This window comes from Syngnathus acus, chromosome 24 (genome assembly GCF_901709675.1).
Source record: "Syngnathus acus chromosome 24, fSynAcu1.2, whole genome shotgun sequence".
NCBI classification, from domain to species: Eukaryota; Metazoa; Chordata; class Actinopteri; order Syngnathiformes; family Syngnathidae; genus Syngnathus; species Syngnathus acus.
In genome coordinates this window covers 1,947,856-1,970,300 of record NC_051108.1, presented here as the reverse complement: position 1 = coordinate 1,970,300, position 22,445 = coordinate 1,947,856, and the positions used below count along the sequence as shown (strand labels likewise).

At 43.7% G+C, this 22,445-nt stretch overlaps 5 protein-coding genes and 1 long non-coding RNA gene across 11 annotated transcripts; 2 read left to right on the top strand and 4 right to left on the bottom strand.

The window, feature by feature from the left end:
• Nucleotides 1-1,082: 1,082 nt before the first annotated feature.
• Nucleotides 1,083-5,013, top strand: trim54 (tripartite motif containing 54). 4 transcript variants are annotated; one of them, XM_037244457.1, is made up of 10 exons: nucleotides 1,083-1,173; nucleotides 1,258-1,437; nucleotides 1,504-1,673; nucleotides 2,948-3,116; nucleotides 3,464-3,559; nucleotides 3,823-4,056; nucleotides 4,313-4,335; nucleotides 4,413-4,537; nucleotides 4,619-4,691; nucleotides 4,809-5,013. In XM_037244457.1, exons 2-9 carry the CDS (start codon nucleotides 1,264-1,266, stop codon nucleotides 4,654-4,656), a joined length of 1,029 nt encoding a protein of 342 aa, XP_037100352.1. In that variant the 5' UTR covers nucleotides 1,083-1,173; nucleotides 1,258-1,263; the 3' UTR covers nucleotides 4,657-4,691; nucleotides 4,809-5,013. The 4 variants fall into 4 exon arrangements, 2 of the variants coding, with proteins under 2 accessions (XP_037100352.1, XP_037100353.1); XM_037244458.1 differs by having other exon boundaries at nucleotides 1,098-1,167; XR_005096611.1 differs by lacking the exons at nucleotides 4,619-4,691; nucleotides 4,809-5,013 and having other exon boundaries at nucleotides 3,823-4,129; nucleotides 4,413-4,530.
• Nucleotides 5,014-5,086: 73 nt separating this feature from the next.
• Nucleotides 5,087-6,542, bottom strand: uts1 (urotensin 1). Its single transcript, XM_037244465.1, has 2 exons — nucleotides 6,158-6,542; nucleotides 5,087-5,741 (listed from the first exon to the last, which is right to left on the bottom strand). Exon 2 carries the CDS (start codon nucleotides 5,737-5,739, stop codon nucleotides 5,359-5,361), a length of 381 nt encoding a protein of 126 aa, XP_037100360.1. The 5' UTR covers nucleotides 5,740-5,741; nucleotides 6,158-6,542; the 3' UTR covers nucleotides 5,087-5,358.
• Nucleotides 6,543-6,700: 158 nt separating this feature from the next.
• mpv17 (mitochondrial inner membrane protein MPV17) lies at nucleotides 6,701-10,052 on the bottom strand. 2 transcript variants are annotated; one of them, XM_037244464.1, is made up of 9 exons: nucleotides 10,002-10,052; nucleotides 9,810-9,871; nucleotides 9,183-9,261; nucleotides 8,629-8,744; nucleotides 8,369-8,461; nucleotides 8,199-8,294; nucleotides 7,591-7,623; nucleotides 7,464-7,516; nucleotides 6,701-7,034 (listed from the first exon to the last, which is right to left on the bottom strand). In XM_037244464.1, the coding sequence occupies exons 3-9, from the start codon at nucleotides 9,253-9,255 to the stop codon at nucleotides 6,965-6,967; spliced, it is 534 nt and encodes a 177-aa protein (XP_037100359.1). In that variant the 5' UTR covers nucleotides 9,256-9,261; nucleotides 9,810-9,871; nucleotides 10,002-10,052; the 3' UTR covers nucleotides 6,701-6,964. The 2 variants fall into 2 exon arrangements, with proteins under 2 accessions (XP_037100359.1, XP_037100358.1); XM_037244463.1 differs by lacking the exon at nucleotides 10,002-10,052 and having other exon boundaries at nucleotides 9,811-9,875.
• A 712-nt stretch (nucleotides 10,053-10,764) lies between these two features.
• Nucleotides 10,765-17,194, bottom strand: si:ch211-243j20.2 (uridine-cytidine kinase-like 1). 2 transcript variants are annotated; one of them, XM_037244454.1, is made up of 16 exons: nucleotides 17,136-17,194; nucleotides 15,961-16,063; nucleotides 15,162-15,364; nucleotides 14,843-14,949; nucleotides 14,549-14,719; nucleotides 13,678-13,749; nucleotides 13,114-13,303; nucleotides 12,971-13,032; nucleotides 12,635-12,651; nucleotides 11,939-12,037; nucleotides 11,778-11,871; nucleotides 11,627-11,689; nucleotides 11,416-11,538; nucleotides 11,244-11,351; nucleotides 10,935-11,091; nucleotides 10,765-10,848 (listed from the first exon to the last, which is right to left on the bottom strand). In XM_037244454.1, the coding sequence occupies exons 2-16, from the start codon at nucleotides 16,059-16,061 to the stop codon at nucleotides 10,772-10,774; spliced, it is 1,644 nt and encodes a 547-aa protein (XP_037100349.1). In that variant the 5' UTR covers nucleotides 16,062-16,063; nucleotides 17,136-17,194; the 3' UTR covers nucleotides 10,765-10,771. The 2 variants fall into 2 exon arrangements, with proteins under 2 accessions (XP_037100349.1, XP_037100350.1); XM_037244455.1 differs by lacking the exon at nucleotides 17,136-17,194 and having other exon boundaries at nucleotides 15,162-15,358; nucleotides 15,961-16,093.
• slc30a2 (solute carrier family 30 member 2) lies at nucleotides 17,031-22,363 on the top strand. Its single transcript, XM_037244456.1, has 8 exons — nucleotides 17,031-17,434; nucleotides 19,483-19,694; nucleotides 19,766-19,912; nucleotides 19,997-20,150; nucleotides 20,306-20,522; nucleotides 20,669-20,774; nucleotides 20,863-20,997; nucleotides 21,084-22,363. Exons 1-8 carry the CDS (start codon nucleotides 17,352-17,354, stop codon nucleotides 21,227-21,229), a joined length of 1,200 nt encoding a protein of 399 aa, XP_037100351.1. The 5' UTR covers nucleotides 17,031-17,351; the 3' UTR covers nucleotides 21,230-22,363.
• Nucleotides 19,813-20,965, bottom strand: LOC119117861. Its single transcript, XR_005096614.1, has 3 exons — nucleotides 20,851-20,965; nucleotides 20,242-20,474; nucleotides 19,813-19,946 (listed from the first exon to the last, which is right to left on the bottom strand). It is a non-coding gene; the product is annotated as an uncharacterized LOC119117861 (long non-coding RNA).
• Nucleotides 22,364-22,445: the final 82 nt, after the last annotated feature.

The window sequence follows — 22,445 nt, the reverse complement described above, 5'->3', positions numbered from 1 at the left end:
GGGACAGTATATGCCAAGTATATTTGCATGTGCGGATGGCATTTTAAGAATTTTCTCAGACTTATTTTGATGACAAAAAAAATTTAGTTAGAAGTCAGCTTTCATCTTTTTTTAACCTGAAAAAAAACATTGTTTTATAACATAAAAAAACATTAAAAACAAAAAATGCTGAAACAAAGTACTGTATTTAAACAAAAAGTGATCATTAAACTACAATGTTATGACACAAAAGCAGTCAGCACTGGATTGAACAGTGAATTTGTCATTTTTTAAAAAGATTTGGCTCAAAGTGACAGGAGTCATATGAAATGGTGAGTAACAGTCAAAGACTTGTGTCCATGGCAGTGACACAAGGGTAACGCTCATCTCGCCGTAAAACAAAACGAAGAAGAAAATGACGAATCTCCCTCGAAACAAAACTTGAAATCACACCTTTCTTCTTTGTTGTCAATCGCGCATCGCATTCAACCATCCTGCCCAACACACTTAGTCAGTAAAATTCATAATTGACGACATCGTTTGATGCGATGGTGCAATCCTTGATGGTGTGTTATTGTCAAATATTGTTTGTTTTTTAATCTCCATCGCAGACCGGATATCATACGGAGGCCGCCATTACAGCGCAGAACGGATGCGCAAGACACATCAGCTATATAAAGAGCGAGAGTTCAGTTCTCTACCTAAATGCGTATTACAGGTAATATTTTATTTCACAACACTTTGCCTTGTTCCTTTCTTCTCTGCTGTTCACTTCAAACACGCTCCATACGAACACAATGCTCTCGTATCAGACGCTTGCTCGATCACCTGCTCGTTTGCTGTCACAAAGTACCCTACACAAATCCGAAACATTTCTTCGCTATCGAGTTTGCTAGCGCATGCGCAGTGATACTGACCGGCAGAATACATGGGTACAGGCTTTTTTCCAGCATCGACATGCCATTTTTAGGGTGCGTATTATGCACGGGGGCGCATTTTGCATGGAAAAACACGGTATACCGTTCGGCCACAGTCCCGTCTAAAATGGTCTCGCCCAGGGAGTAATTGGGTGTACTGGAATGTGCTTTGGGCAGAAACACAATCCACAACAAACACCCCGGCTAAAAATAGAAACAGTCACTGAGCCGGTCAGTCAGATGGAGACTTCCGAGGTCTTAACAGAATACGGGTGAGGTACGCAGCTGAGTGAATTTGGACTTTCTAAAAGCTTCTCGAACCTTTATCTCTTTGTTGTGGTTTTTTTTTTTTTACCTTCAGCTTTTGATGAAGTCTGCCCTTAAACCGGCTGGCAGCACGGCAGGTCGCGGCGGATCGAACATGGAGAACCTCCAGAAACAGCTGGTGTGTCCCGTCTGCCTGGAGATGTTCTCCAAGCCTGTCGTCATTCTCCCCTGCCAGCACAACCTCTGCAGAAAGTGCGCCAACGATGTCTTCCAGGTCTGTGAGCACCACGCTTTGAACTTTTCATACATCTTCTAATCTACGGTCCCTCTGACATTGAAGTCGTCCAACCCGTCATGGCGGTCTCGTAGCTCGACCAGCGTGGGCAGTCGCTTCCGCTGCCCGTCGTGTCGCCATGAGGTGGTCCTGGACCGCCACGGAGTCTACGGTCTGCAGAGAAATCTGTTGGTGGAGAACATCATTGATGCATACCGCAGACAACAGGACTCCAGGTGGGCTCTTCAATGAAGAGCTGAAATCACGTTCTCAAATAGCATATACAAGGAAGTCAATCAAATCAACAACAACATATTGAACTAAAATTGCTCAGAATAATTATCTTTGTAAAACTTGTCATTGTAAATTATATCAAACAAAGCCACATGGTAAAATAGTCATGTGGGTGTTCAGTAGTTGTAATAAATAATACAGCCACAAGAGGGCAGCGTTTCACCCCGTTTTATTTTCAATGGCACTTTTCATCAATGTTGACGTCAATGTTGATATTTTTAAAGATGATGTTTAACAATGGATTAGAGAATTATTTCGATTATTTTTGTACATATTGTACATTGTGAGTGTCAGTTTCAGTTCAGTTTAAATTTCAAAGGTTAGATGTTGTATAGTTCTTGTCACACGCTTATCTTAAAACACTGTGTACAGCTGTTGCTCCTACCCTTTTGAAGGTGGAGGTAGAATGTCCAAAATGGAGGCAAGCAGGCATGCAGGCCGAGGGAGAGAGGCAATGGCAGGCAGGCAAAGGTGGTAGGCCAAGCAAGGATGGGGGGGAGAGGGAATGGCAGGCAGGCAGGCAAACAGGTGGCACACAGGTACAAATCCAAATTGTTTGTAATTCAACTAAGGTTTCAACATAAAGGGTTCAAAGAAGTAAACTAAAGTTTGGTTTTTAAATTCCAAGTTTCAAGTTCCAAAAACTACAAGCTTGGAGCAGACTTGAAGTCGCTTGAAGCGGGCTTTTTAGCGGTAAAAAACGATGTCACTACTATCTTCCTTCCTTGTCTAACTGAGACTGACTACCAAGTGGGAGCAGCCTATTTATTTCCCTGATCAGGTGACTGATCAGGTGACCAAAGGCTTTGTCAAATAAAGGTCCATGGCCCAAGGCCAGCGAATCTTAAACAAAACTAAGAATTTAAGCTAAGGAAACTAAATTGGCTCCAACATACATGGACATAATAAAAATGAGTAATATTGACATGGTCAATTCTAGCTTTGGCAGCAGCAGAGTTGCTGCAAAAGTGTAAAATACAATTCTATTGTGTGTCTGAGTTGTAGTCACATTGTGATGAGGATGATGATAAGCGTGTGTCACAGTCACACTGACTGTGTTTGCAGATGGGCTCGGCCATCCAAAAATAAACTGGATTTTTCTCATTGGGCGTGCATGACACATCACATTTATTCAAATACCGTAATATAAACCCCACGAGCTGGGAAAATCTTCAAAAAGCATCTTGAGCTCACCTGTGACTTCCTGCCCGGACAGGATGTCCAGCGTGAAGCCGGAGTCGCTGACGTGCGAGGAGCACGAGGACGAGAAGATCAACATCTACTGTTTGTCCTGTCAGACGCCAACGTGCTCAATGTGCAAAGTGTTTGGGTGCCACAAAGAGTGTGACGTGGCGCCGCTCAGCAGCGTCTACATCAGACTCAAGGTAGCAAGCAAAGGGACACAATGGAACAAAAATGATAGACAATAGAGGGCAGCATGGGACACGTGGAGGTGACACACAGGATGAGTAACTGAAATCAAAGTCTGGAGAAAAACATGAGAAATCTGCCCGAACATGAAGATCCAAAAGGAGTGTGAACGTCAGTGGCGATGAAGTCATTTGAAGCATTTGAGTCACACAAAGACACAAAAGGCTGTGTTGACATTTGTCCGCCATCTCGCGTTCTGATTCACTCAAATGTGAAATGGAGATGAAGACGCGCAAGTCCATGACGAGCCGTAGATATTGATTGTCGTCTGCGTAAATGTGTGAACCTTTGTTGATTGCAGACAGAAATGAGTGACAGCATCGCCGGACTGGTCGCCAGTAATGACAACATCCAGGCTGCCATCACGCACCTGGAAGGAGTGTGCGACTCTGTCAAGGTAGAACATGCGCACGCAAAAAATTGGCCACCGGGGAGTGTAAACTGCAGGAATAACAGTCGTGCTTGACAGAGGATAAAGAATCTATGCATGTCAATGTTTTTTTTCAAATTTCCATAGTCTATAGATGGTGTTTCCCATTATCTGTTAGCATTATGCGAGCTGACTTGTATCACAAATTTCTGGTCTGTAGTCAAGTTACAGCAGTTCATATCCTGAAAAGGTCGGTATAAATGTGGTCAAAGCATGTTTACCATCCTCAGGAGAACGCTTGCAGGTGTCGTGAAGAAATCGCCAGCCAGTTTGAGACTCTGACGGCCATCTTGGACGAGCGCAAGCAGGAGCTGGTGCGTCTGATCACCAGGGAGCAAGACGAAGAGCTGCAGCGTATACGGCAACTCATCAGCGAGCATCGACAGAGGCTGGAGGACAGGAGAGAGCTGGTGGAGACGGCCGTGCACGCCGCCGACCACACGCACGCAGCGGTCTTCGTCCAGGCCAGTCTAAATATCTAGCCGTCCCTCCATCTGTCCATCCCGTCATCCATCTAGCTGAGTCACATTCAAAGCAGTAAGACTCCCGTGAGCTTCCATTGTCTTCATGGTTCAATGTTGTCCTTGTGGCGTCCCAATATTTTTGTCTTAATTGCACACTTTTGTATATACTATAATTGTGTCCTAAATGCATCCTATTTTTGTTCAAGTGCCGTCCCGATACTTGTCCTCGTGATTTTAATTTCTGTCTTTCTCACAGAATGTCACTGTCGTACTGGACAAGTAAGTTGATCGAGTAGTTGTGATGTGTGTTATGTCCTACAGTGTGTGCATTTATTTTTGCGTATGCGTGTTGTCAGAATGTCAGCGTGCGCCCGTGACGCCAACGTCCTCCGACCGCAGTTGTCCTTCGACAACATGAGCCATTTTGTCATCGACGTGGATGACATCGCGGAAGTGCTGAACGACATCCACTTCCGACGCAGTTTGTACACGCTCCATCTGATATTACCGCATACAAGTCAGCTGACATTCATTCATGTGTGTGTGTGTGTGCGACTCACAGGTGAAGACGACCTTGAAGACGACTTCGAAGTGGACTGACAAACTCCGCCGGAATGTCATGATCCCAGCAGAAGGTGAGGTGTGTACTACTTTAACTCTCCGGCGTCCGTACTCCTCCTACACACAAAAAGAATTCAATAAAAACAATATTTGACACTAATAATTTTTGGCCTTGCATTCTCTCACTGCAGGTGTCCGGGAGGTTTTTGCAGTAATTTGACCACTCATCAATGTTGCGTGCAATGCGTGTATATCTTTGTATATTTTACATGTAGACAGATAAGTGTACTAATAAGCATATATTCTTTATCTTCACTTACAGTAGTTGTGAAAGTCTTTGTCATTCCGACTGTGGTCACACATAGAAGGCGATGCAATAAAGTCATCATAATGTTTAATTCTTTACCTTTTATTTCTGATTTTATGAAGTAAAGGATATATTAAACTCTCAAAACAAAAGTTGGAGTAAGCCAAGAATTGATCATGTTTTATTACAAAATATAAATGGCAATGTGACAACATTCAGCAATGATTTTTTTTTAACATTTGGTGATAGCAGAGAAAAATCAGTGCAGGTGGAATAAAATAACAATGACATCATTCGTCATCAAACACATAGTCAAGGTCCCGTCTCTGCATTCTTCTCTGAATACAATGTCGCTATTATTTTGCTAGTTTTACTAGAGATTGGTTGAAAGCGCAAGAGACGTCACATGACCGGCCGCCATTTGATTGGACTTTTTACTTCCCGACCTCGTCGAGCAGTTTCTGGTTGACCTGCGCGCGCATCTGCTGCTCCTCCATGCGGGCGTTGTGGATCATGCTTCTCAGGAGGTGAAAGGTCAGGTCGATGGAGAGCGGCGCATACGCCCTGCGCGTCTTGAACTTGGTCTGCTCCTCATCGGTTTCCATCTCCTCCTCATCATCATTCTCCTCTTCCTCCTCCTTCGGAGCGCCTCTGAGGAAGAGCCGGGGGACGCCAAAGCCCAGAAGACGTGCAGCGGTGACTTCTCCGCCGGTGGCCGCCCTGAGGAGCGTCTGGGTGTCGGCGGAGCAAGCAGGAGGCGGAGGCAGGAGGACCGACAGCAGGAGCGAGGAAAGGAGGAAGGACCAACACTTCATGTCTGCACACACAAGCAACATGCAAAATGAAAATCCATTTTGTGTAAGGTTTAGTGCTCACAAATCAAAATAAAGTCACTAAAGTAATGATTAAAATAACATTACTATATTCAGAACTAGCTGGCTCACTAAACTTTGCTGGCATGCAAATATAAACTACGTATAAACTGAGAAAATACAAAACTTTAAATATATAAGACATTGGGGCACAATGAAAATCTTGAAAACATAATACAAATAAGATTTTAGGAAAATGCAAAGTTAAAAAAAGGGGGACAATGAAAAATATGGAAAATTTTAGAGAAAGACAGAAAATCACAAAAAATGTCTTTATTTAGTTTGTAAGCAAATGATTAAAATGTTAAATTTAACAAAATGAAGTTATGTGGGAGAAGAGAAAAAAAAAAAAGCATCTTACCTGTTCTGTTCTTTTGGCTTGTGCAGGGTCGAGTTTCCGCTGAGGATTGTGTGCGCGCAGGATGACGAGCACGCAGAGTTTTATACACGCTCTATGATGTCACTGACCTCCCCTCCCCCCCCTCCCCCATCCCTGAGTCCCCGACACACACTTTGTCCGCCTTGTCTTGACTCAGAGAACATCTTATCAACATATTATATTTTTGGATACAATATAAAAGATGAGCCGTTCGAACGTAATTAATCACGTGACATGGGAGCCTTTTTCCGTCCAAGTGTTGAATCGCGCATACACCAATTCTCACTTCCTCACAAACTCATGCAGACTTGCATGCTGACAACACGCACACACAGAAATTAAGTCACAGTATTCTTGTGCCTACTAAACATTTACATAAGAGCACTTTAATGAGAAATAAATTTTTCATCAGTAGGTTGATGTGTGTCCGAGTACATCTGTGTGTTTGACTATGTAGATGCGCTTGAATGGATTTAATAGACATCTTTTCTTACCCCCCTTTTAATGTATAGTTGCAAAACCTACTCAAGGCAAATCTATTTTTTATTTACAATGACCTTGGCCTAAGGACAATTTTTGAAATCGGCTAACACAAAGAATTAAAACTTGCGTGTAACACTGTTTTGTTCAACCCGGGGGTGACACTAACGGGGAAGCGTGTGTTTGTGCGTGTGATTTCCAGAATTATTTGTGTTAAATGTGACGTCCAGTCATGGAGCCGTGAGTCAGTCTGGTGAGGAGCAGCACTCGCGTCGGAAGAAAAATAAACAAAATGGTGGTCGTGGCTTATCACATGGTGTTGGCCTTCCAGGTCAAGTAGGAGTTCCAGGCCACGGCCACTACCTGGACCACAGCCAACCTGAGAGCGTCATAAAGACCTTCAGATTCCAAACATCTCACAGGCTGATAGAAAGAAAAAAAAAATAGCCATGTGGGGGGATTTAATTTGAGAGGAGACTAAGGGCAAAGTGGAGACACTTGAGCTAACAATAGCGTGGGTATTTATTTGTGGTGTCATATTTTATTTGGCAGGAGAATGAAGGCAAAGTGGAGATTGGGAAGTACATGTTAGTGGGGCCAGCTATCATGAGCATGTGTTTATTTGCAGGAGGGGACAATTATTCTAGAGGAGATAATGGGCCATGTGCAGGAAAGTGGAGACTACAGACCATCAAGTTTCCAAAGCAATTAAAGAGCATCACGGTCAGCTATCATTATGATGTGTGTTTTTTGTGTGAGACAGATATTATCCGTGAAGAGACTAAGGGCAAAGTGCAGCAAAACTGACCTGTGGTGCAGTGGGACGAAGTAGAAATTGGCGATCTGCACCGGTGGCCACAGCTGACACACAAAGCGTTAGACATGAACGACAATAGTGACTTTTAAATAAATGGGAAAAGAAAATGTAAACTTACATAATAATTGGAGATCAGTGCATCTGTGTAGTCCTGTGGTGACATCACGACAACAACATTAGCGTATAAATACACGGACCCGCAGTGAGCGTGTCGTGTAGTTGAAGGTCACAGCGTGTACACGAGGAAATGGAAAGTTGAGCATGCAAGACTTTGCTATCAGAGTAAAACATGTTTCTAATTATCACCTGACACACTTTCCATTTGTATTATTTTCACGCGTCATTGCAGACGCCGACATGATTTGGGAACGTGAACAATATTACAATGAAGAGCTGAAGCGTTACATTCAAGGACACGTCTTCACAAAGGGAAACAGTGTCGCCGTTGCTTCGTACTCAACTCTTTCTAATATTCCGAAAAGTTATTTTGCCGTTTAATTCCAACAGCGCCAGTGCCTGTTTGATCAGCATCCTCTGTCATTTGCTTTGTGTCCCGCGTGACATCACCAGGAACACGTCCCGCCTCCCAGCGTCAATAATTGAGCAGAGCAGTGTTTGAACGGCCAGCGCACAAACACGCAAACGGACACACACATCTTTTGGCTTTGGCTGCAATGGTGCTGTTACTTTTGGTTTTGGGCATGAATACAGAGACTAATATCTCACCCGGCGCAGCTTGGCAACGTTCTGCTCCACGCTCAGCCCGTTCAGAACTCCTGAAAGAGCCAGGAAAGCTCCCAAGAAACATGGAGCAAAGCACAACTGGACACAAAAGACAACAACAAAAGATCATTTAATAAACACTTTAAAATATATTCAGAGTTTTGTTACTTTACCTGATCAATCATCATCTTCTTCATGGCTGCACTCTTGCTTCCTCCTACCACCAGACGGTCCAGAACTTTGTACCAGCTACCGATGACCGGGCCCTTTAGACAGGAAAGGTATGGGATTGTTCTAGAGTGCACTAATTTACCAGGGGTCATTGACCTCATTTTCAAAAATGACAGAGGCCGACTCACTATAGAAGCCACTAGGGTGTAATTGCCAACACAGTACACTTTGTCAGGGAAGGGGTATGAGTTTGGACCCTCACCACAAAGAAGAATCCAATGCTCATCATCTTGCCGGTGCGGCGAACGTCGTGTCGAGCGAGTCCGCGTCGCTCGATCAGCTGCTGCGAGATAACGTCGCCCACGCCCACCAGCGAGCCTGCACAAACAAGAGTCAAGTAGCCTGGATTCATTCTTTACATATTGTTATGACCTGGATGACTGAGATTCTACACAGACAAGGGAAATAAATATTTTTAAGTAATGTAAATATAATTTGGAATGGCTTTTATGTCACAAAGATAGAAAATTATTACAAAAAATGGGGATTTAATCCTGTTTTTAAATGTTCTCAGAAAAAAAAGTTCATTTGAACCACAAGTGTATAATACAATGTCGCCGTCTAGCGGACAAATGCCGTACTGCAGGAGAACTGTCCAATTACGTTCCAATGTGGCAAGTCCCCCTCTGCCTTTGTTGACATTGCAAAGTTCAGTTCATATTTTTTTCCATTACTTACACAGAAACTTACGTTTTTTTTTTAAATGAAAGTAAACATGGTAAGTTTGTATTTCCATATCTGGTGCACTGTTCTCACCGGCGGTCACAATCTGCACAGTCCAGGGGCGTCTTGCCATCAGGGCCTGGTAGGACCGCCACAGGCCCGCCATCCTCACTATCAAACAAAACTATCAATTTGTCATCAAATATGTGCTTTGGTTAAAATTTTTTAAAACAAATTCCAGATGTCATGAAATAAGCATCATAGCAACGTTAAACTGAAGAGACTAGTTAAGAACGTCTCAACGTGACTCCACTCATTTTAGGCTCCAAATAAGTGACGTTACGTCGTTTATTCAATTAACTTGTTAGACTGGAGATGAAACGCATCCATCAGAATATCAAGAATTTACGGCAACTACAGTCCGAATATAGGAAAACGTTTTGAACTGACTCACAACGCCGAATGAAAGAGCGGCTTCTAAAACCAAGAGGATGGACTCCGTTTTCTAGTGACCAAAAAAGTGCGTTTGCAAAAACAATGCATCGACTTTAAATGTTGCTGTTTCGGAAGGACATGTCGGTGGTGTCACGTGCTGCTCCAGGTAAACCGGAACGTCACTTAGCTGGACGAGAACGTCACATTGCAGAAACGTTTGTTTCAGTTTCTCGCTCGAAATGTGTTGAATAAACCTCATGGGAAAAGGAGTGAAAAGTGTACGTACCTTTTCTGATAAGCTTCACTCAGTGGAAGCTGATGATGCGTTCATGTACCTTCGTGCACTCCCTGAAAAAGAAAAAAAAACACTAGTTGTGAAAGGTATTCGGTATTTCGTAGAACTTTAACATTCCAGGAAAAAAAGGTAAAATAGCCCGAAAAAACTGAAAACATAATGAAATATGGATCTGTTCCCACCTTCTAACACGGGAATCTTACATGCACACCACACGCTGCAGAGATTCTTTCCTACAGCGTCTGAAGGCCACACGTCGAGCCTCCTTTCGTCACTTCCGATGGATTAAGACGAGCCACCAAGTACATCGACCCCTGGTGGACAGGACCGAACATTGCAAAACCAAATCTCATTTGTCGTCTGAGCATGTGATGAAGTTTAAAAGACAAATAAAAATGTGAAAAACAAAGATTTTATTTTACTTAATATTCAGAATTCCCTTCAAGTGCGCTCTGGTCCAGTGGAGCAGAGCATATGGAATACAGCCTCTCATATCTTTGTGTTCTCACCCAAAAAAAAAAGCCATCATATAAAACGTAACGGTTGAGTAACGTGGCTGTAAAACGTCAGTCAGTTGATTTTTCAATAAATTAAAATATTCAAAGTGGCAGCAAATGTGGTCGCAACATGTTGGAATTCCAAATAGTGGAGAATAGAACATTTGATAAGTCTTTTTGCTAGTTTGGCTCAATAATGTCGATGGGGATGAAATAATAAAAATTGCAACAGCAGAACTAACAATCCTTTTGTAACTACTTAGCTTGGCTCAAAGAATGTAGTAAAGGTTACAAATATTATACAACTATAATGAAAGGCACCATAAAATGCAGACGGAATGTTAAAAGTACAAACAAATTGTTTTGTAATTCAAGTACAAATAATTCATAATTCTTTGAGGAAGCTCTTCAAGTATTGAAAACCTGGGAAGCTCTGTGATTTGTTTTCGGGTCCGTCACAAGTCCATCCCGTCGTCACTTTCGCACCAGTCTGAAGGGGCATCAGTGCCAAAGTAGCGATCGCCAAAATTACCTTTGAAAGAGAACCGTGACACTTTTAAAGAGGAAAATTATGTCATGCAAACAACTCTTAATATATATATATTTTTTATCTCTCACCGATGCCGGGGATGATGTGGAACTTTTCGTTGACCTCTTTGTCCACAGCGGTGGTGATGATGCGCACTTTGGGGAAGGCGTAAGCCACCGAGTGGACGCCCATCTCCGCCATGAGTAGCGAAAGCAAGAAGATCTTGTCCTCCGCCACGTCGTGGTCCTTTCACCATACATACGCAAAATATTTGACTTTTTTCCCCCCTCCCATCCTCTTTCTCACGCCTGACCAAATTCCCCCTTTAGGTTTCTTATCAGAGTAGCAGGTGCTTCCCCCTGCTGGCCAGGAGTTTGGATGACAATCAGCAAACTCACCAGCAGAACTCTGATGGCCATGAGGGCAGCAGCGCCAGTGGACACGGTGCTGTCCATCAGGATGACAAAGTCCTCACTGATGTCTTTAGGCAGCCGTAGGTAGTGGAGCTGGATTGTATGTTTTTAATCATTAATTAATAATGTCACAACGGAGAACATCACGGTGGTTTACCTCAGGTTCGCCTGTGTCGTGGTTGGTCTGAATGAGGATTTTGCCCAGTCGGATGTCTTTGCAGACAGCCATGAGCGCCTGCTCCATGGTTTCGCCCGCTCTTAGGATGGACACGCCTGTTATCTAAACAACAACACAACTCAACCATAAGTCTGATTTGATGACATAGCAAATCTCGTGGATGGTGGTGGTGGCAAATTGGAAGACTTACTCTTTTACCGCTAAGTCTCCTGCCGTGGTAGACGCTTCCCTGAGGCGTCTCCACAGACGTGGGCTGGAGAAAAAAACAAAAAACAAACAAGTCGTCGTTATCACTTCTGCTAAACGGCCCAATGCAGTCACTTTGGAAAACAAAAACAGACCTTGAGGGGCAGGAAAGAGAGGGCGTGCTCGATCAGGAGTCGCATTAATCTTTTGGAGTAGAAGACAAACTCGTCACGGTTGGTCTCTCTGTTTCTAATGAAGAGATCACAGGAGGTGGTAGTAAAAAAGAAAAACAGAGATGACTCTTTGTGCTAGCTACCTGATGATGGTGTGCATGCCGCGCACCTGCGGCGAGCTCTTCAGGACGCTCAAAGTGTCGGGCAGAGGCTGACCCTGGTGGGCCGACGCCAGAGCAGACCTGAAAAACACGTGTTTAGTTTGTCATTAGCATTGGACTGACATTAGCATCCTTTTTTTCTAAAAAAAAAAAAAAGCCAACCTACTGCTTGGTCATGTTATATTTGTATTCAGTCAACAGTTTTTTTTTTATAAGTTATTTAAAATGTATTTTATACTTTTTTCCCATCTTTTTAAATGGGAATTTAAATCTGGTAGTATTACTATACTGCTTTATTCTTTTCTTACCAGTAGGTGTCACTGTGGCTCTTATAATGCAATCCTTTCAGACAGTCCGTTTTATTGTAATTTTTTTGTTGTTGCCAAAAGCACGCCATAGACACCAGGAAGCTCTGAAAATGTGACAAAAATGTCTCATATTCTATGTTATTTAAAGGCAGTTTGACATCTGCCAGCGCACCTTCGCTCAAAGAAGGATGATGTAACAGGAAAGTGATGCAGAGGACAGGAGAAGAGGAAGGAGAAAGTCAGTCAAATAGCAGCTGTGATGGAGCCGAGTTTCGCTTTAAAAGTCTGTTTGAAATCTGAAAGGGAGTTCAATGAGTTTCAATTGAAAGCTTTTAACTTGCGTGGAAAGTAGTAGGAAAAAGATTTGTACCTCACGGTGATTTCACGCTGGAGTGGTCGCAGGGTCAGGCAGGGTGGGGGCGACGTGCACATACAAGGACACACACACACACAAAGCAGGAAGGTTAAGTCACCGGCAATAAGCCGCCTGAGATGTGTGTGTGTGTGTGTGTGTGCGCGTGCGGACGATTCATCCGTGAGGGGCTTGGGGTGTGTTGCGTCTCGCTATTTAATCAGGCCACCGAGCATTTACATCATCACGTGGCCTGTAATATTTGCTGGAGTGATGTAGCAATAATAGCTCATGAATTCTTAATGAATTATTGACAGATGAAAAATTCAAGTTGTTTACATAAGTTGACATTACCTTCTCCAGCTGACTGTGTACATGTTGCATGATCAAATCCAGCGCCACAAAGTTGTCGCCACCTGTGGACGGAAACAAAGAGCGTCTCATCTCGGTGTCCATTTTCAACGCGGCTCGCAAAGCTCAAGCGACGGTGAGCCGACCTCGGGGCACCACGATATCGGCGAGCTGCACGGTGGGCTCGATGTACTGCTCGAAGGCCGGCTTGACGAACTTGTTGTACTGCTTGATGATGCCGCCGATGTCGCGGCCGCGCTGCGACACGTCCCGCTTCAACCGGCGAGTGAGCCGGATGTCCGAGTCGGTGTCCACAAAGACCTTCATGTCCAGCAGCTGGGCCACAAAATTCATATCATATTTCTGCTTGTGGTGTCTATAAGCGGTGACTAGTCCAGGTCCATCAAATCTCATGGGAGCATGCAAGTGTACCTAATGAAGTGGTCCAATGTACGCTATCTCCCAGCAGTGCGCCTTATTAGCATATCATTGCACTGCCATCATTGTGACTAGTAAGCACCCATGTCCACTGAACGCCATTTGTCACCGCCCAGACACGGGTCGTTATTAACTGCCATGGAGGAGCATCCCAAGGGAGACTGTGCGCTGGACCGTGGCGATAAGGCCGGCAAAGCACACACACACTCCCCCAACGCGGTGTGGCTGGACACAGTGTTTTTTGCGACAACACCCCCCAAAAAAAGAACAACCTTAAGCAGTTCCTTGTTGGCGAAAGCCAGGATGCCCTCAAAGATGACGACATTGGCCCCGTACACAGTTTTCTGAAAAAATAAATAAAAATTGTGAAGCATCATATTGGACACTTAAGACTGCAAATCAGTTTTTAGTAAGCTAGCAAGTGTAACTCAAGCAGATAAATTGTCTTTCAAATTATTTCATGCTTCCTTTAGGACGAAAAATAACTGCATGAATAACACGAAATCAAGTGTTTTGCTGCACAAAGAACACACTGTAGCTCCGAAGAGAAAATGGTGACCAAGGTATATGGCCGCCAAGAGCCAGCGTCTCCATCGGTGTCGCGCGGGAGTCGATAAAGCTGACCGACGACGAAGCAGCCGGCGCTTTATGCGAATTGTAAAGAAACCCAAGAGTGTTAATCGACCGCTTCATTTTGTGTGTGCGCGCGTGTGTGTGTGCCCTCTCCTCACACCAGATTTAGTGCGTACTCAACACGTTCAAGTGCGACAACCTGAACCACTGAAGCTCCTCATGGAGTTTAAATGAAGGAGGGGAGAAGGAAAAAAAAAAAAAAAAACGACGAGTGGCATCCTTGAGGGGAGAGATGGGGGTTGTTTCAAGCTTTTAATTACCAGCAGCCGCTGCAAAACGCCCGTAAAAGGATTTGTGTGTGTGTGGACAGGCCATTTCCCATGAGGCTTTGTGCCTTTCAGCCATGAAATTACATCGGCAAGTAATGGAGAACAGTCGTCGCAGCCGGATTGATTCCCGAGTGCGTGCGTGTGTGTGTGCGAGTGACAGAGGGGCTTTGCGCTAACGTTCTGATCATCAGCACACGGTTAGCGCCTCGATGGGGAAAACCGCCGTCGGTGGGACACTCACCCATTCTTTGCGTCTGCAGTGAGACGTGAAGTCATACACGGGGACTTTGATGCTTTTTCCTTTCTTAAGCTTTCGCAGGACGCTGACCAGCAGCTCAAAGTCGAAGGCGTCGGGGTGGTCGAAATTGTACTCGTTCTTAGCCGCTAGCTCCTGCTCTTCTTTGTTCAGTACCTTGTCGAACAACACAAGCGATTTATTTGGGGTCTACTTGTGCGCTGACTTCATTGAATTCTTCGTCACAACGTAGCATTGGAATAGGGGTGTGTAGACTTTTGTCACTACTCCATTGAGTACCTTGTAGAAGGAGTCCATGGAAAGCAAAACCACCCAGGGTACGTCGAGCGCCTCGATGATTTTGTTGGCTACTGTTGTTTTCCCAGACGCACTTCCTCCACATAGACCTGAGGGAGGAACCACTGCGGTTGGTTTTACTCGCTGATGAACACCGTAAAACAACCCCAGCAGCTGAAAAATCAACCGTGAACGTGTGTAATGCGCTTTAACGTATGCACACAGCTTGAGGGCGGGAAACCACAAGACGGCACTGGAGAACATTATTTTAGACATTCAAACCCTTTCACATATTTCTATCTAACAATCGCCATTTTCTCACCAATAACGAAGGCCTCCTTGAACGTGGTGCCGGTGAGGTTGTACCAGGGGGGCCTGCCGGCCGTGTAGATGGTCCTCTTGCTGGTCCTCAGCAACGGGGGCTCCGTTTGGGACTGGTTGGTGGTGCGTTTTTGGGGCGACAATGACGGTGTCAGGGGACAGCAGCGAGGGACGCAGCCGTCCAGGGAATCTTCACCACTCCCACTGATGTTTCGACACAATGCAAAGACAAAAACGGTACTTTTCAATTGAAAATGCACGTGTGTGCAGAAGCGATGAGGCTGCACTGAAACTTTTTGCCATCAGATCTGCCAAATGTGTTCAGAGAAACCCCACACTGCTCCTTTGCAGGCATTTTTTTTTTTATCAATTGTGCAACTTTAGGTTCCACAAAGTCTTTATTTAAAATTGCATTCAAAAAAATACTTTTGATGATCATAATTGAAAACTTTGTGGGACCTGCTGCTGCTGTTCCTGTGGAGACAAGACAGGAACTCCGTTTACTCGAGGATCTCTGTCCTTCCAAAATCAAAAAATCTCCACAGTATTTCTGCTGTCGGTGCGTTTGAGGGCGAGGGTGGTAGGATGAGCCGACCCTCCCCAGGAATACGCAACGTTGCCCAGGAGGCAGTTGACAGGTGGGGCCGCAAGTCGCATGAGTAAGGGTGTCATCACGCGGCAGAAGATACAAGGGCTAGCCAGCCACGTTAGCCTGCTAACTCCCCACGCCTGGCTAGCCGTTTGCGCTCTATTTCGGCGTCACAACCCGGTACTAGCACTAGTCACGTTTCCCACACTACCTGTCGGAGCTGGACATGCTTCTGTCAGAGGCTTTCACGCCATCGGAGGGAGGAAACAGCTTGTCCGGTTCTGGATCGCCCAACGTGGAGTTCATGTTCATTTCTGCACGGAACGGCGCGGAACACAAACACAGATGACGTCATGACGTACAAGCGCGTAAAGACGTAGTGTACTTCAAGTGTAGTGGGGATTAATATGACCTCGGAGAAGATTGAGCGAACTCTTCTCGTGGACTTTTAATTACATACGGAAAATATGTGTGTATATTTGTATTTTTATTTATTAACACGAGATATATGACTTATACGTATACTTAACATAAAAATGTGAGTTTCAACAGGTGGTTGTGCTGAAGATATAAAGTGTACAATTTACCCCAGTGGCCCTGAACAGACCATCCGCAAACGCCTCCGATGTAATTTATGCTACGTTCAATTGCACCAATTTAGTGTCGGTTTTATTTACACAATTATGAAATTATCCACAAGCAAATTTAATGTATTCAGCACACAACGTGCTTTACATAGCTATTAAAATGAATTGTAACACATAAAATAAAGACAGATTTTAAGATTAAGATTTTACAGTAAAAAAATAAAATATAAAGTGAATTTAAAAAAACAGTACATTGAATCTGCTAGCCGATATATATGCAAATCTACTTTTACCATCAATCGTGCTTTAACTCGCATAATAACCTCACTTGACTTAATTACAGGAAACTGCCAACGAGGTGTACACAGTACACAAAGCAATAAAAAAACATGTTTACATTTATTGCAACCATAAGAAACGCCACGTGTACGCAGCAACAACTATGGATTCTATTGCTGACTCTGTTTTATTTACCCTAATTTTTCAGTTGTGGATAGAAGAAATATTAGTTAATTGTTTTATAGAGGTGACATTGGCATATAAATCGTGTTGGATTAATTTTGTATACATATATGAATAAATAAATTAAATATATATATGTATATAAATATATAAAATGTGGCCTGTATTGCCAATAGAATGTCTCCTCGCGCGCTATTGGACATGCTGCGCAGCACTGAGGCTTGACTTAGTCGCGTCCAGATGCCCGCAGTGAGCACTGTGCTTTCTTATGGGCTTCTGGGTCAACTGCAGCCCAATTTATTAAAATAATAAACTTTAAAAAAAAAAAAACTCTCACTTTCCGCGTGCGCCTCCTCCTCCAACCAAAACTCAGCAATGAAGCTTTTTTTGCTGCACGCTTCCTGTAGCTCCACGAGGACTTGCCCCTGCTTGCAGCGTCACTGACTTTGTCGTTGAGCGCTACCGAATATCGGCCTACTGGACCGACTGGATTTACCGTCCCGGGCAGCACTTACGGAACATCTCCCTTTCGCCAGAATAACCCCGCAGCCTCATGGATGTAAAGGCGTCAAGTTCGGAGAAGTCTCAGCTGATCCACGACAAAAACCACAAGACGTATTGCGAGCGCGTGCACAGGTGGGAGACAGACTATACACACGCACGCACGCGCTTTTTTACGCCCGGTTGCGCGTTCATTTGCACGCGTGGCTCGCACGCTGCGTGACAAATGGTACATCATCCATTGGGCACACCTGACTGAGAAAGTCTGTAAGCCAAAAAAAAAAGCATAAATAGAGGGAAATTATAAGACTAAAATGTTATAATTTACCGTGTGACCACATGAAATCATTGAGTTTTTATGGAAATATTAATTCTCACTTCTGATTGAAATGGAGCACTAAATAAAATAAAACTTGTTCTTAATTGTATTCATTAGATTGTAAAATAGTGATTTGCTGCAATGATTAATCGTGAGAATTTCAGTTGTAGTCATTCTATCGAATATTTTTGAGCATGATTTAGAAAAAGGCACAACAGAAATAGGCCTAATCATTTTCAACGCAAGAAAATACACGTTTTTTTTTTTCCTTTTAACAGATCAAATGGGCCTTCACCATCGCACGTTTGTGGCCTTTTGATTCTGCAGTAATTGTACATTAAAAGGGAAACATCCCGTTTATTAATCATAACGTGCCGATGGTACATTTGCAAAACATTTAAAAAATAAATAAAACAGCTATTATGCATCGCTTCATTTTCACTTATTTTATTTAAAAAATGACTTGACTGTGAGACATGTGCATGCGCGCGCGTACACGCACGCGAGGTGCATCTGGCACCACATTTCATGCACCATTTGCAACGCGCACGGCGCGCGCGTACTGCCTTGACTGACTGCTGCACTTTTTACTCTCCTGAGCAGAAATGCTGTGTTCCTTTTATTTTCGAATTAAATCTCCTTTGCACTTTTTACATTTGGATGATTATTATGAGTCGTTCAAAAAGGGAATTACATAACTAGCGCACTTCCAGAAACCTGCAACGTTGCGGCTCCAATAATGAATCCCCTGCAGCAAAATATGAAGACAAATATGTTCACCTTTTGCATATCACATTATGATTAATACATTTTACTGCTTGGGGAAAATTGGCAAACGTCTTGTTTGAAGTCTAGAACAATATATTACAAAATATTCTGAATTAAATTTCCTGCGAGTGTGAGAGAGAGGGGAGGTATGAAATTCCATTAATTCATTCCTATCCGCCTAAAAAGTTGTTTATGCTTAGGAAAAATAGACCTCTATGATATAGAGAAACATACAAAATAGACTAATGGCACAACTGAATAGTTTGTGCATCTTTATTTGATGAACTCGAAGCGAATGATTCTGCTCCTTCTGGTGTGCCCTTCTTGGCCACAAGGAGGCAGTATAATTGTAAATGACTCAGAAAGCTGCTGTAATAAAAGTATGTTTTGATAGAGGATAAAGAAATATGTGCTTGAGTATTGTTACAATATCTATTTTCATGTGTTGCTCTACCGTTTGTGTTCTAAAATGCATCTCTTGATGCTAAAAGCTAGCATTAAGCAACATTGGTTGTTTTATGTGTTATTTTCTGTTTTATTTTGGTTTGATCGTAAATTTCAGCTTGGGGTGGCATTAAACAGTTTGAAGCCTCTTATGAATGAAATGTCAAGGCACCAGTTTATTAGGAACCGTCTATGGAATACGCAGTGACATTAAGAAGAAGTATATCGCAGGAATTTTGCTTATTGGACAAAAATAAAACACCAATTGTGTGTACGTGTGTGTAAAATCGTGGCGCTCCTGTGTGACATTAAATGTGTGTGTGTGTTTGTGGTTCTCTCAAGTGAGTCCAAATGAGATTTATTCCGCCTCATTAAACATATCATCCATCATCATGGAACCTCTAGCCCATCAACTTCCCACCCCCTAATACACACACAGCAATGTGTGTGTGTGTTTGTTGTATACTTAACACTTTGTGCTAGCTTGATTGGCAATTCAAAGAAGACAACTTGCAGAAAATGATTTTGTTCAGACAGTCCAAAACCAACATAAAGTTACACTGAAATGAATAAAACATAATATGAATGTATTAGTAATGGTGAATGTAATTAAAGTACAACCTACTAAATAAAGCAATCAATCTTTGTGCAGTTCCTTCCCAGACCCCAGCGAGCGCTTCCCTGACTTCCCTCTCAAGAATGGCGGCGTGGCGGGCAACGTGGATCCCAAGCGGCTAGCCGGTGGCCACTGCCACCACCGTCCGGTTGCAGTGGCCCCCGGCGGAGAAGACACCATGTTGGCTAAAAAGAAACTATACATCGCATCTGCAGTATGCCTCGTCTTTATGATTGGCGAAATCATTGGTAAATACCGCACATTAATAAATTGCGACTTCTTCATCGCGAGATCCAAAGAAATGTGTGTGTGTTTTCAGGAGGCTACCTTGCTCACAGCTTGGCCATCATGACTGACGCGGCCCACCTCTTGACTGACCTGGGCAGCATGCTGGTTAGCATCTTCTCCTTGTGGATTTCCTCCAGACCCGCCACCAAGAACATGACCTTCGGATGGCACCGCTCAGGTGAGATCACCACCGACTCCAGCTCACATTAACCCTGATGAGGACAAACAAAAATGTTTTTCTTTCTGTCTCCGTCATGCCTAGAGATCCTGAGTGCACTTTTATCCGTCATTTCCATCTGGATAGTGACGGGCGTGCTGGTCTACTTGGCCATCGAGAGGATTATCCGCAACGACTATGAGATCGAGGGTCACGTGATGCTGCTCACATCCGCCTTTGCAGTCATAGTGAACATCTTGTGGGTTTCCGAGTCACTTGGGAAAATTAATTGCATACAACTAATGTACAGGATAAATCATAGTCACCACTCTAAACAGTTATAGCGCCACCTGTTGCTTCGGCATGCTATCGTCCAGCCGGTGAGATCTTTTGTGTTTTGGGAACCTTCGTCAGCATGGCGTACATCCTACATCACTCCACCACCTTCCACGCCCACGGCCGCGGCTACCAGCACATCGACGAGGCCCAAAGCCCCCAGGCCCCTCACAGCCATTCCCTCTTGGGCGGCGCCCACGGCAGCACCAGTGTCCGGGCGGCGTTCATCCACGTGGTCGGAGACCTTCTGCAAAGCGTCGGCGTCATGGTGGCCGCCATCATCATCTACTTTCGGGTCAGACCATTTTTTTTTTTTTTTCTGTAATCGGTCGGCCATGAATGGATCACCACAGATAAATTAATCGTGGCACCTTCAGTCTTTATTCAAACTAAAATAAATAATAACTAGCTGACAAGAATTTTTTTGTCTGTCACTGGCAGCCTGAGTACAAAGTGGTCGATCCCATCTGCACTTTCCTCTTCTCCATTTTTGTTCTGTGCACTACTGTCACCATCCTCAAAGATGTCTTCAGGGTACTCATGGAAGGTAGACAGCTTGTCTCTTACACACTTTTGCTTAAGTCAATTGTACATGAGCCCACAAAGCCAAAAAGCAAATTTACCTTTTTTTGCAGGTTCTCCCAAAGGCATCGAGTTTAAGTCAGTGAAGGAAGTTCTGCTGTCGGTGGAGTCGGTCCGCTCGGTCCACTCGCTGCACCTCTGGGCGCTCACGCTGGGACAGACGCTGGCCTCCGTACACCTGGCTGTCGGTAAATAGCAACAATCGGCGTCAAAGTGCAAAATGAGAGACGAGCGTTAACATACCGACTATGTCTGTTGTGCCGCGGCGATCCAGACGAAGACGCCGACTCACAGTCGGTCCTGCAGGAGGCCTCGGAGCTTCTCCGTACCAAGTTCGGCTTCCACGGCGTCACCATTCAGGTGGAACGCTACCACAGTGACATGCTAAGCTGCCAACTCTGTGAGGACCCTTTAGACTGAGCCCTGAAAAAAAAATCTCCGCCAATTCATGACACCAAGCTCTCAAACTGCAGAATGTCCACCAACGTCGAAACCAAAAGAGTCCCTAGATGTTAAACGCAACGTACTGTGTTGTTTGCACGACCGTTTAAAAAAAAAAATGCTGACACCTATTATTATGGTGCTGATGTCATTGATTACGTGGGTCCAATTATCTTTTAATACAAGACTATTCCAATGCAGTCATCAGTGCCGATTAATATTCCTGACCATAAATCTTTGTGATACTTGGAAAGTATCGTAATCGCTATGGATCAGTAAGACCTGATCACAACTGCTCAAACTCACTGCCTAACTTGTCTTAAGGAAGACAAAGCCACTGCCATTTATCGTAAAATATTTAATACGATCGCTAATCGTCATGACACGGTTGATTTGCATTTTTTTTTTTCCTATAAAAGGGCTGCATTTCATTTAAGTATGTTTAAAAACAACACCAGAAGCAATTAAAGCTCCATTTTGGGGTCAACCAATTGAGACACTTCATTAGGTACACCGGTAAAATGGCTTCCAACTTTGTTTATAAATGACAAAATATTACAGTTATAATACAATCAAAATGAGATTATTCACGTTGGACTGGTGAACCTAATGAAATGTCCATTTTTGTGTCATGAAACGTGAAATGTTTGTCCACAAGTGCAATTGAGGTTTGTCGGTTGTTTGTCGTCTTGTGTTGACTGCATGTTGTGTGTTTGTTTGTGTGATCGATTAAAACAATGGAAAAATCATCTTCATTTAAAAAATATAGAATCAAATCAATAAAGCTTGCACATTCCCTCTTTTACCACGCAATGGTACATCCCGCTATTCCAAGATGTCCGACCACCGCATTCATTTATTTCTTTTTAATCAAAACAATGAGCTGTTTGGTTGTTGGAATTGATCAATTCTATGCTTGCATGCTCGTCAGCTGTGAGTTTGTATGTTGTGCTCAAGTGCCAATCACACACGGGCGGGGAAAATTCCTGAAATAAGACACACGCATTTAGTGAATGTAACGTTTCCAATTTTTGTGAATGATCCGTGCCGTGTTGTCTGTGAAAATATTGCCTACATGTGTAAATACACTTTCAACCCTCTGTCCTTGTGTGACGTTTGCGTGTTGTCTTTTGTATAACTTCACGGAATAAAACATTGCACAAGACGACGGAATGAAATCTTTTAAACTCTGGGG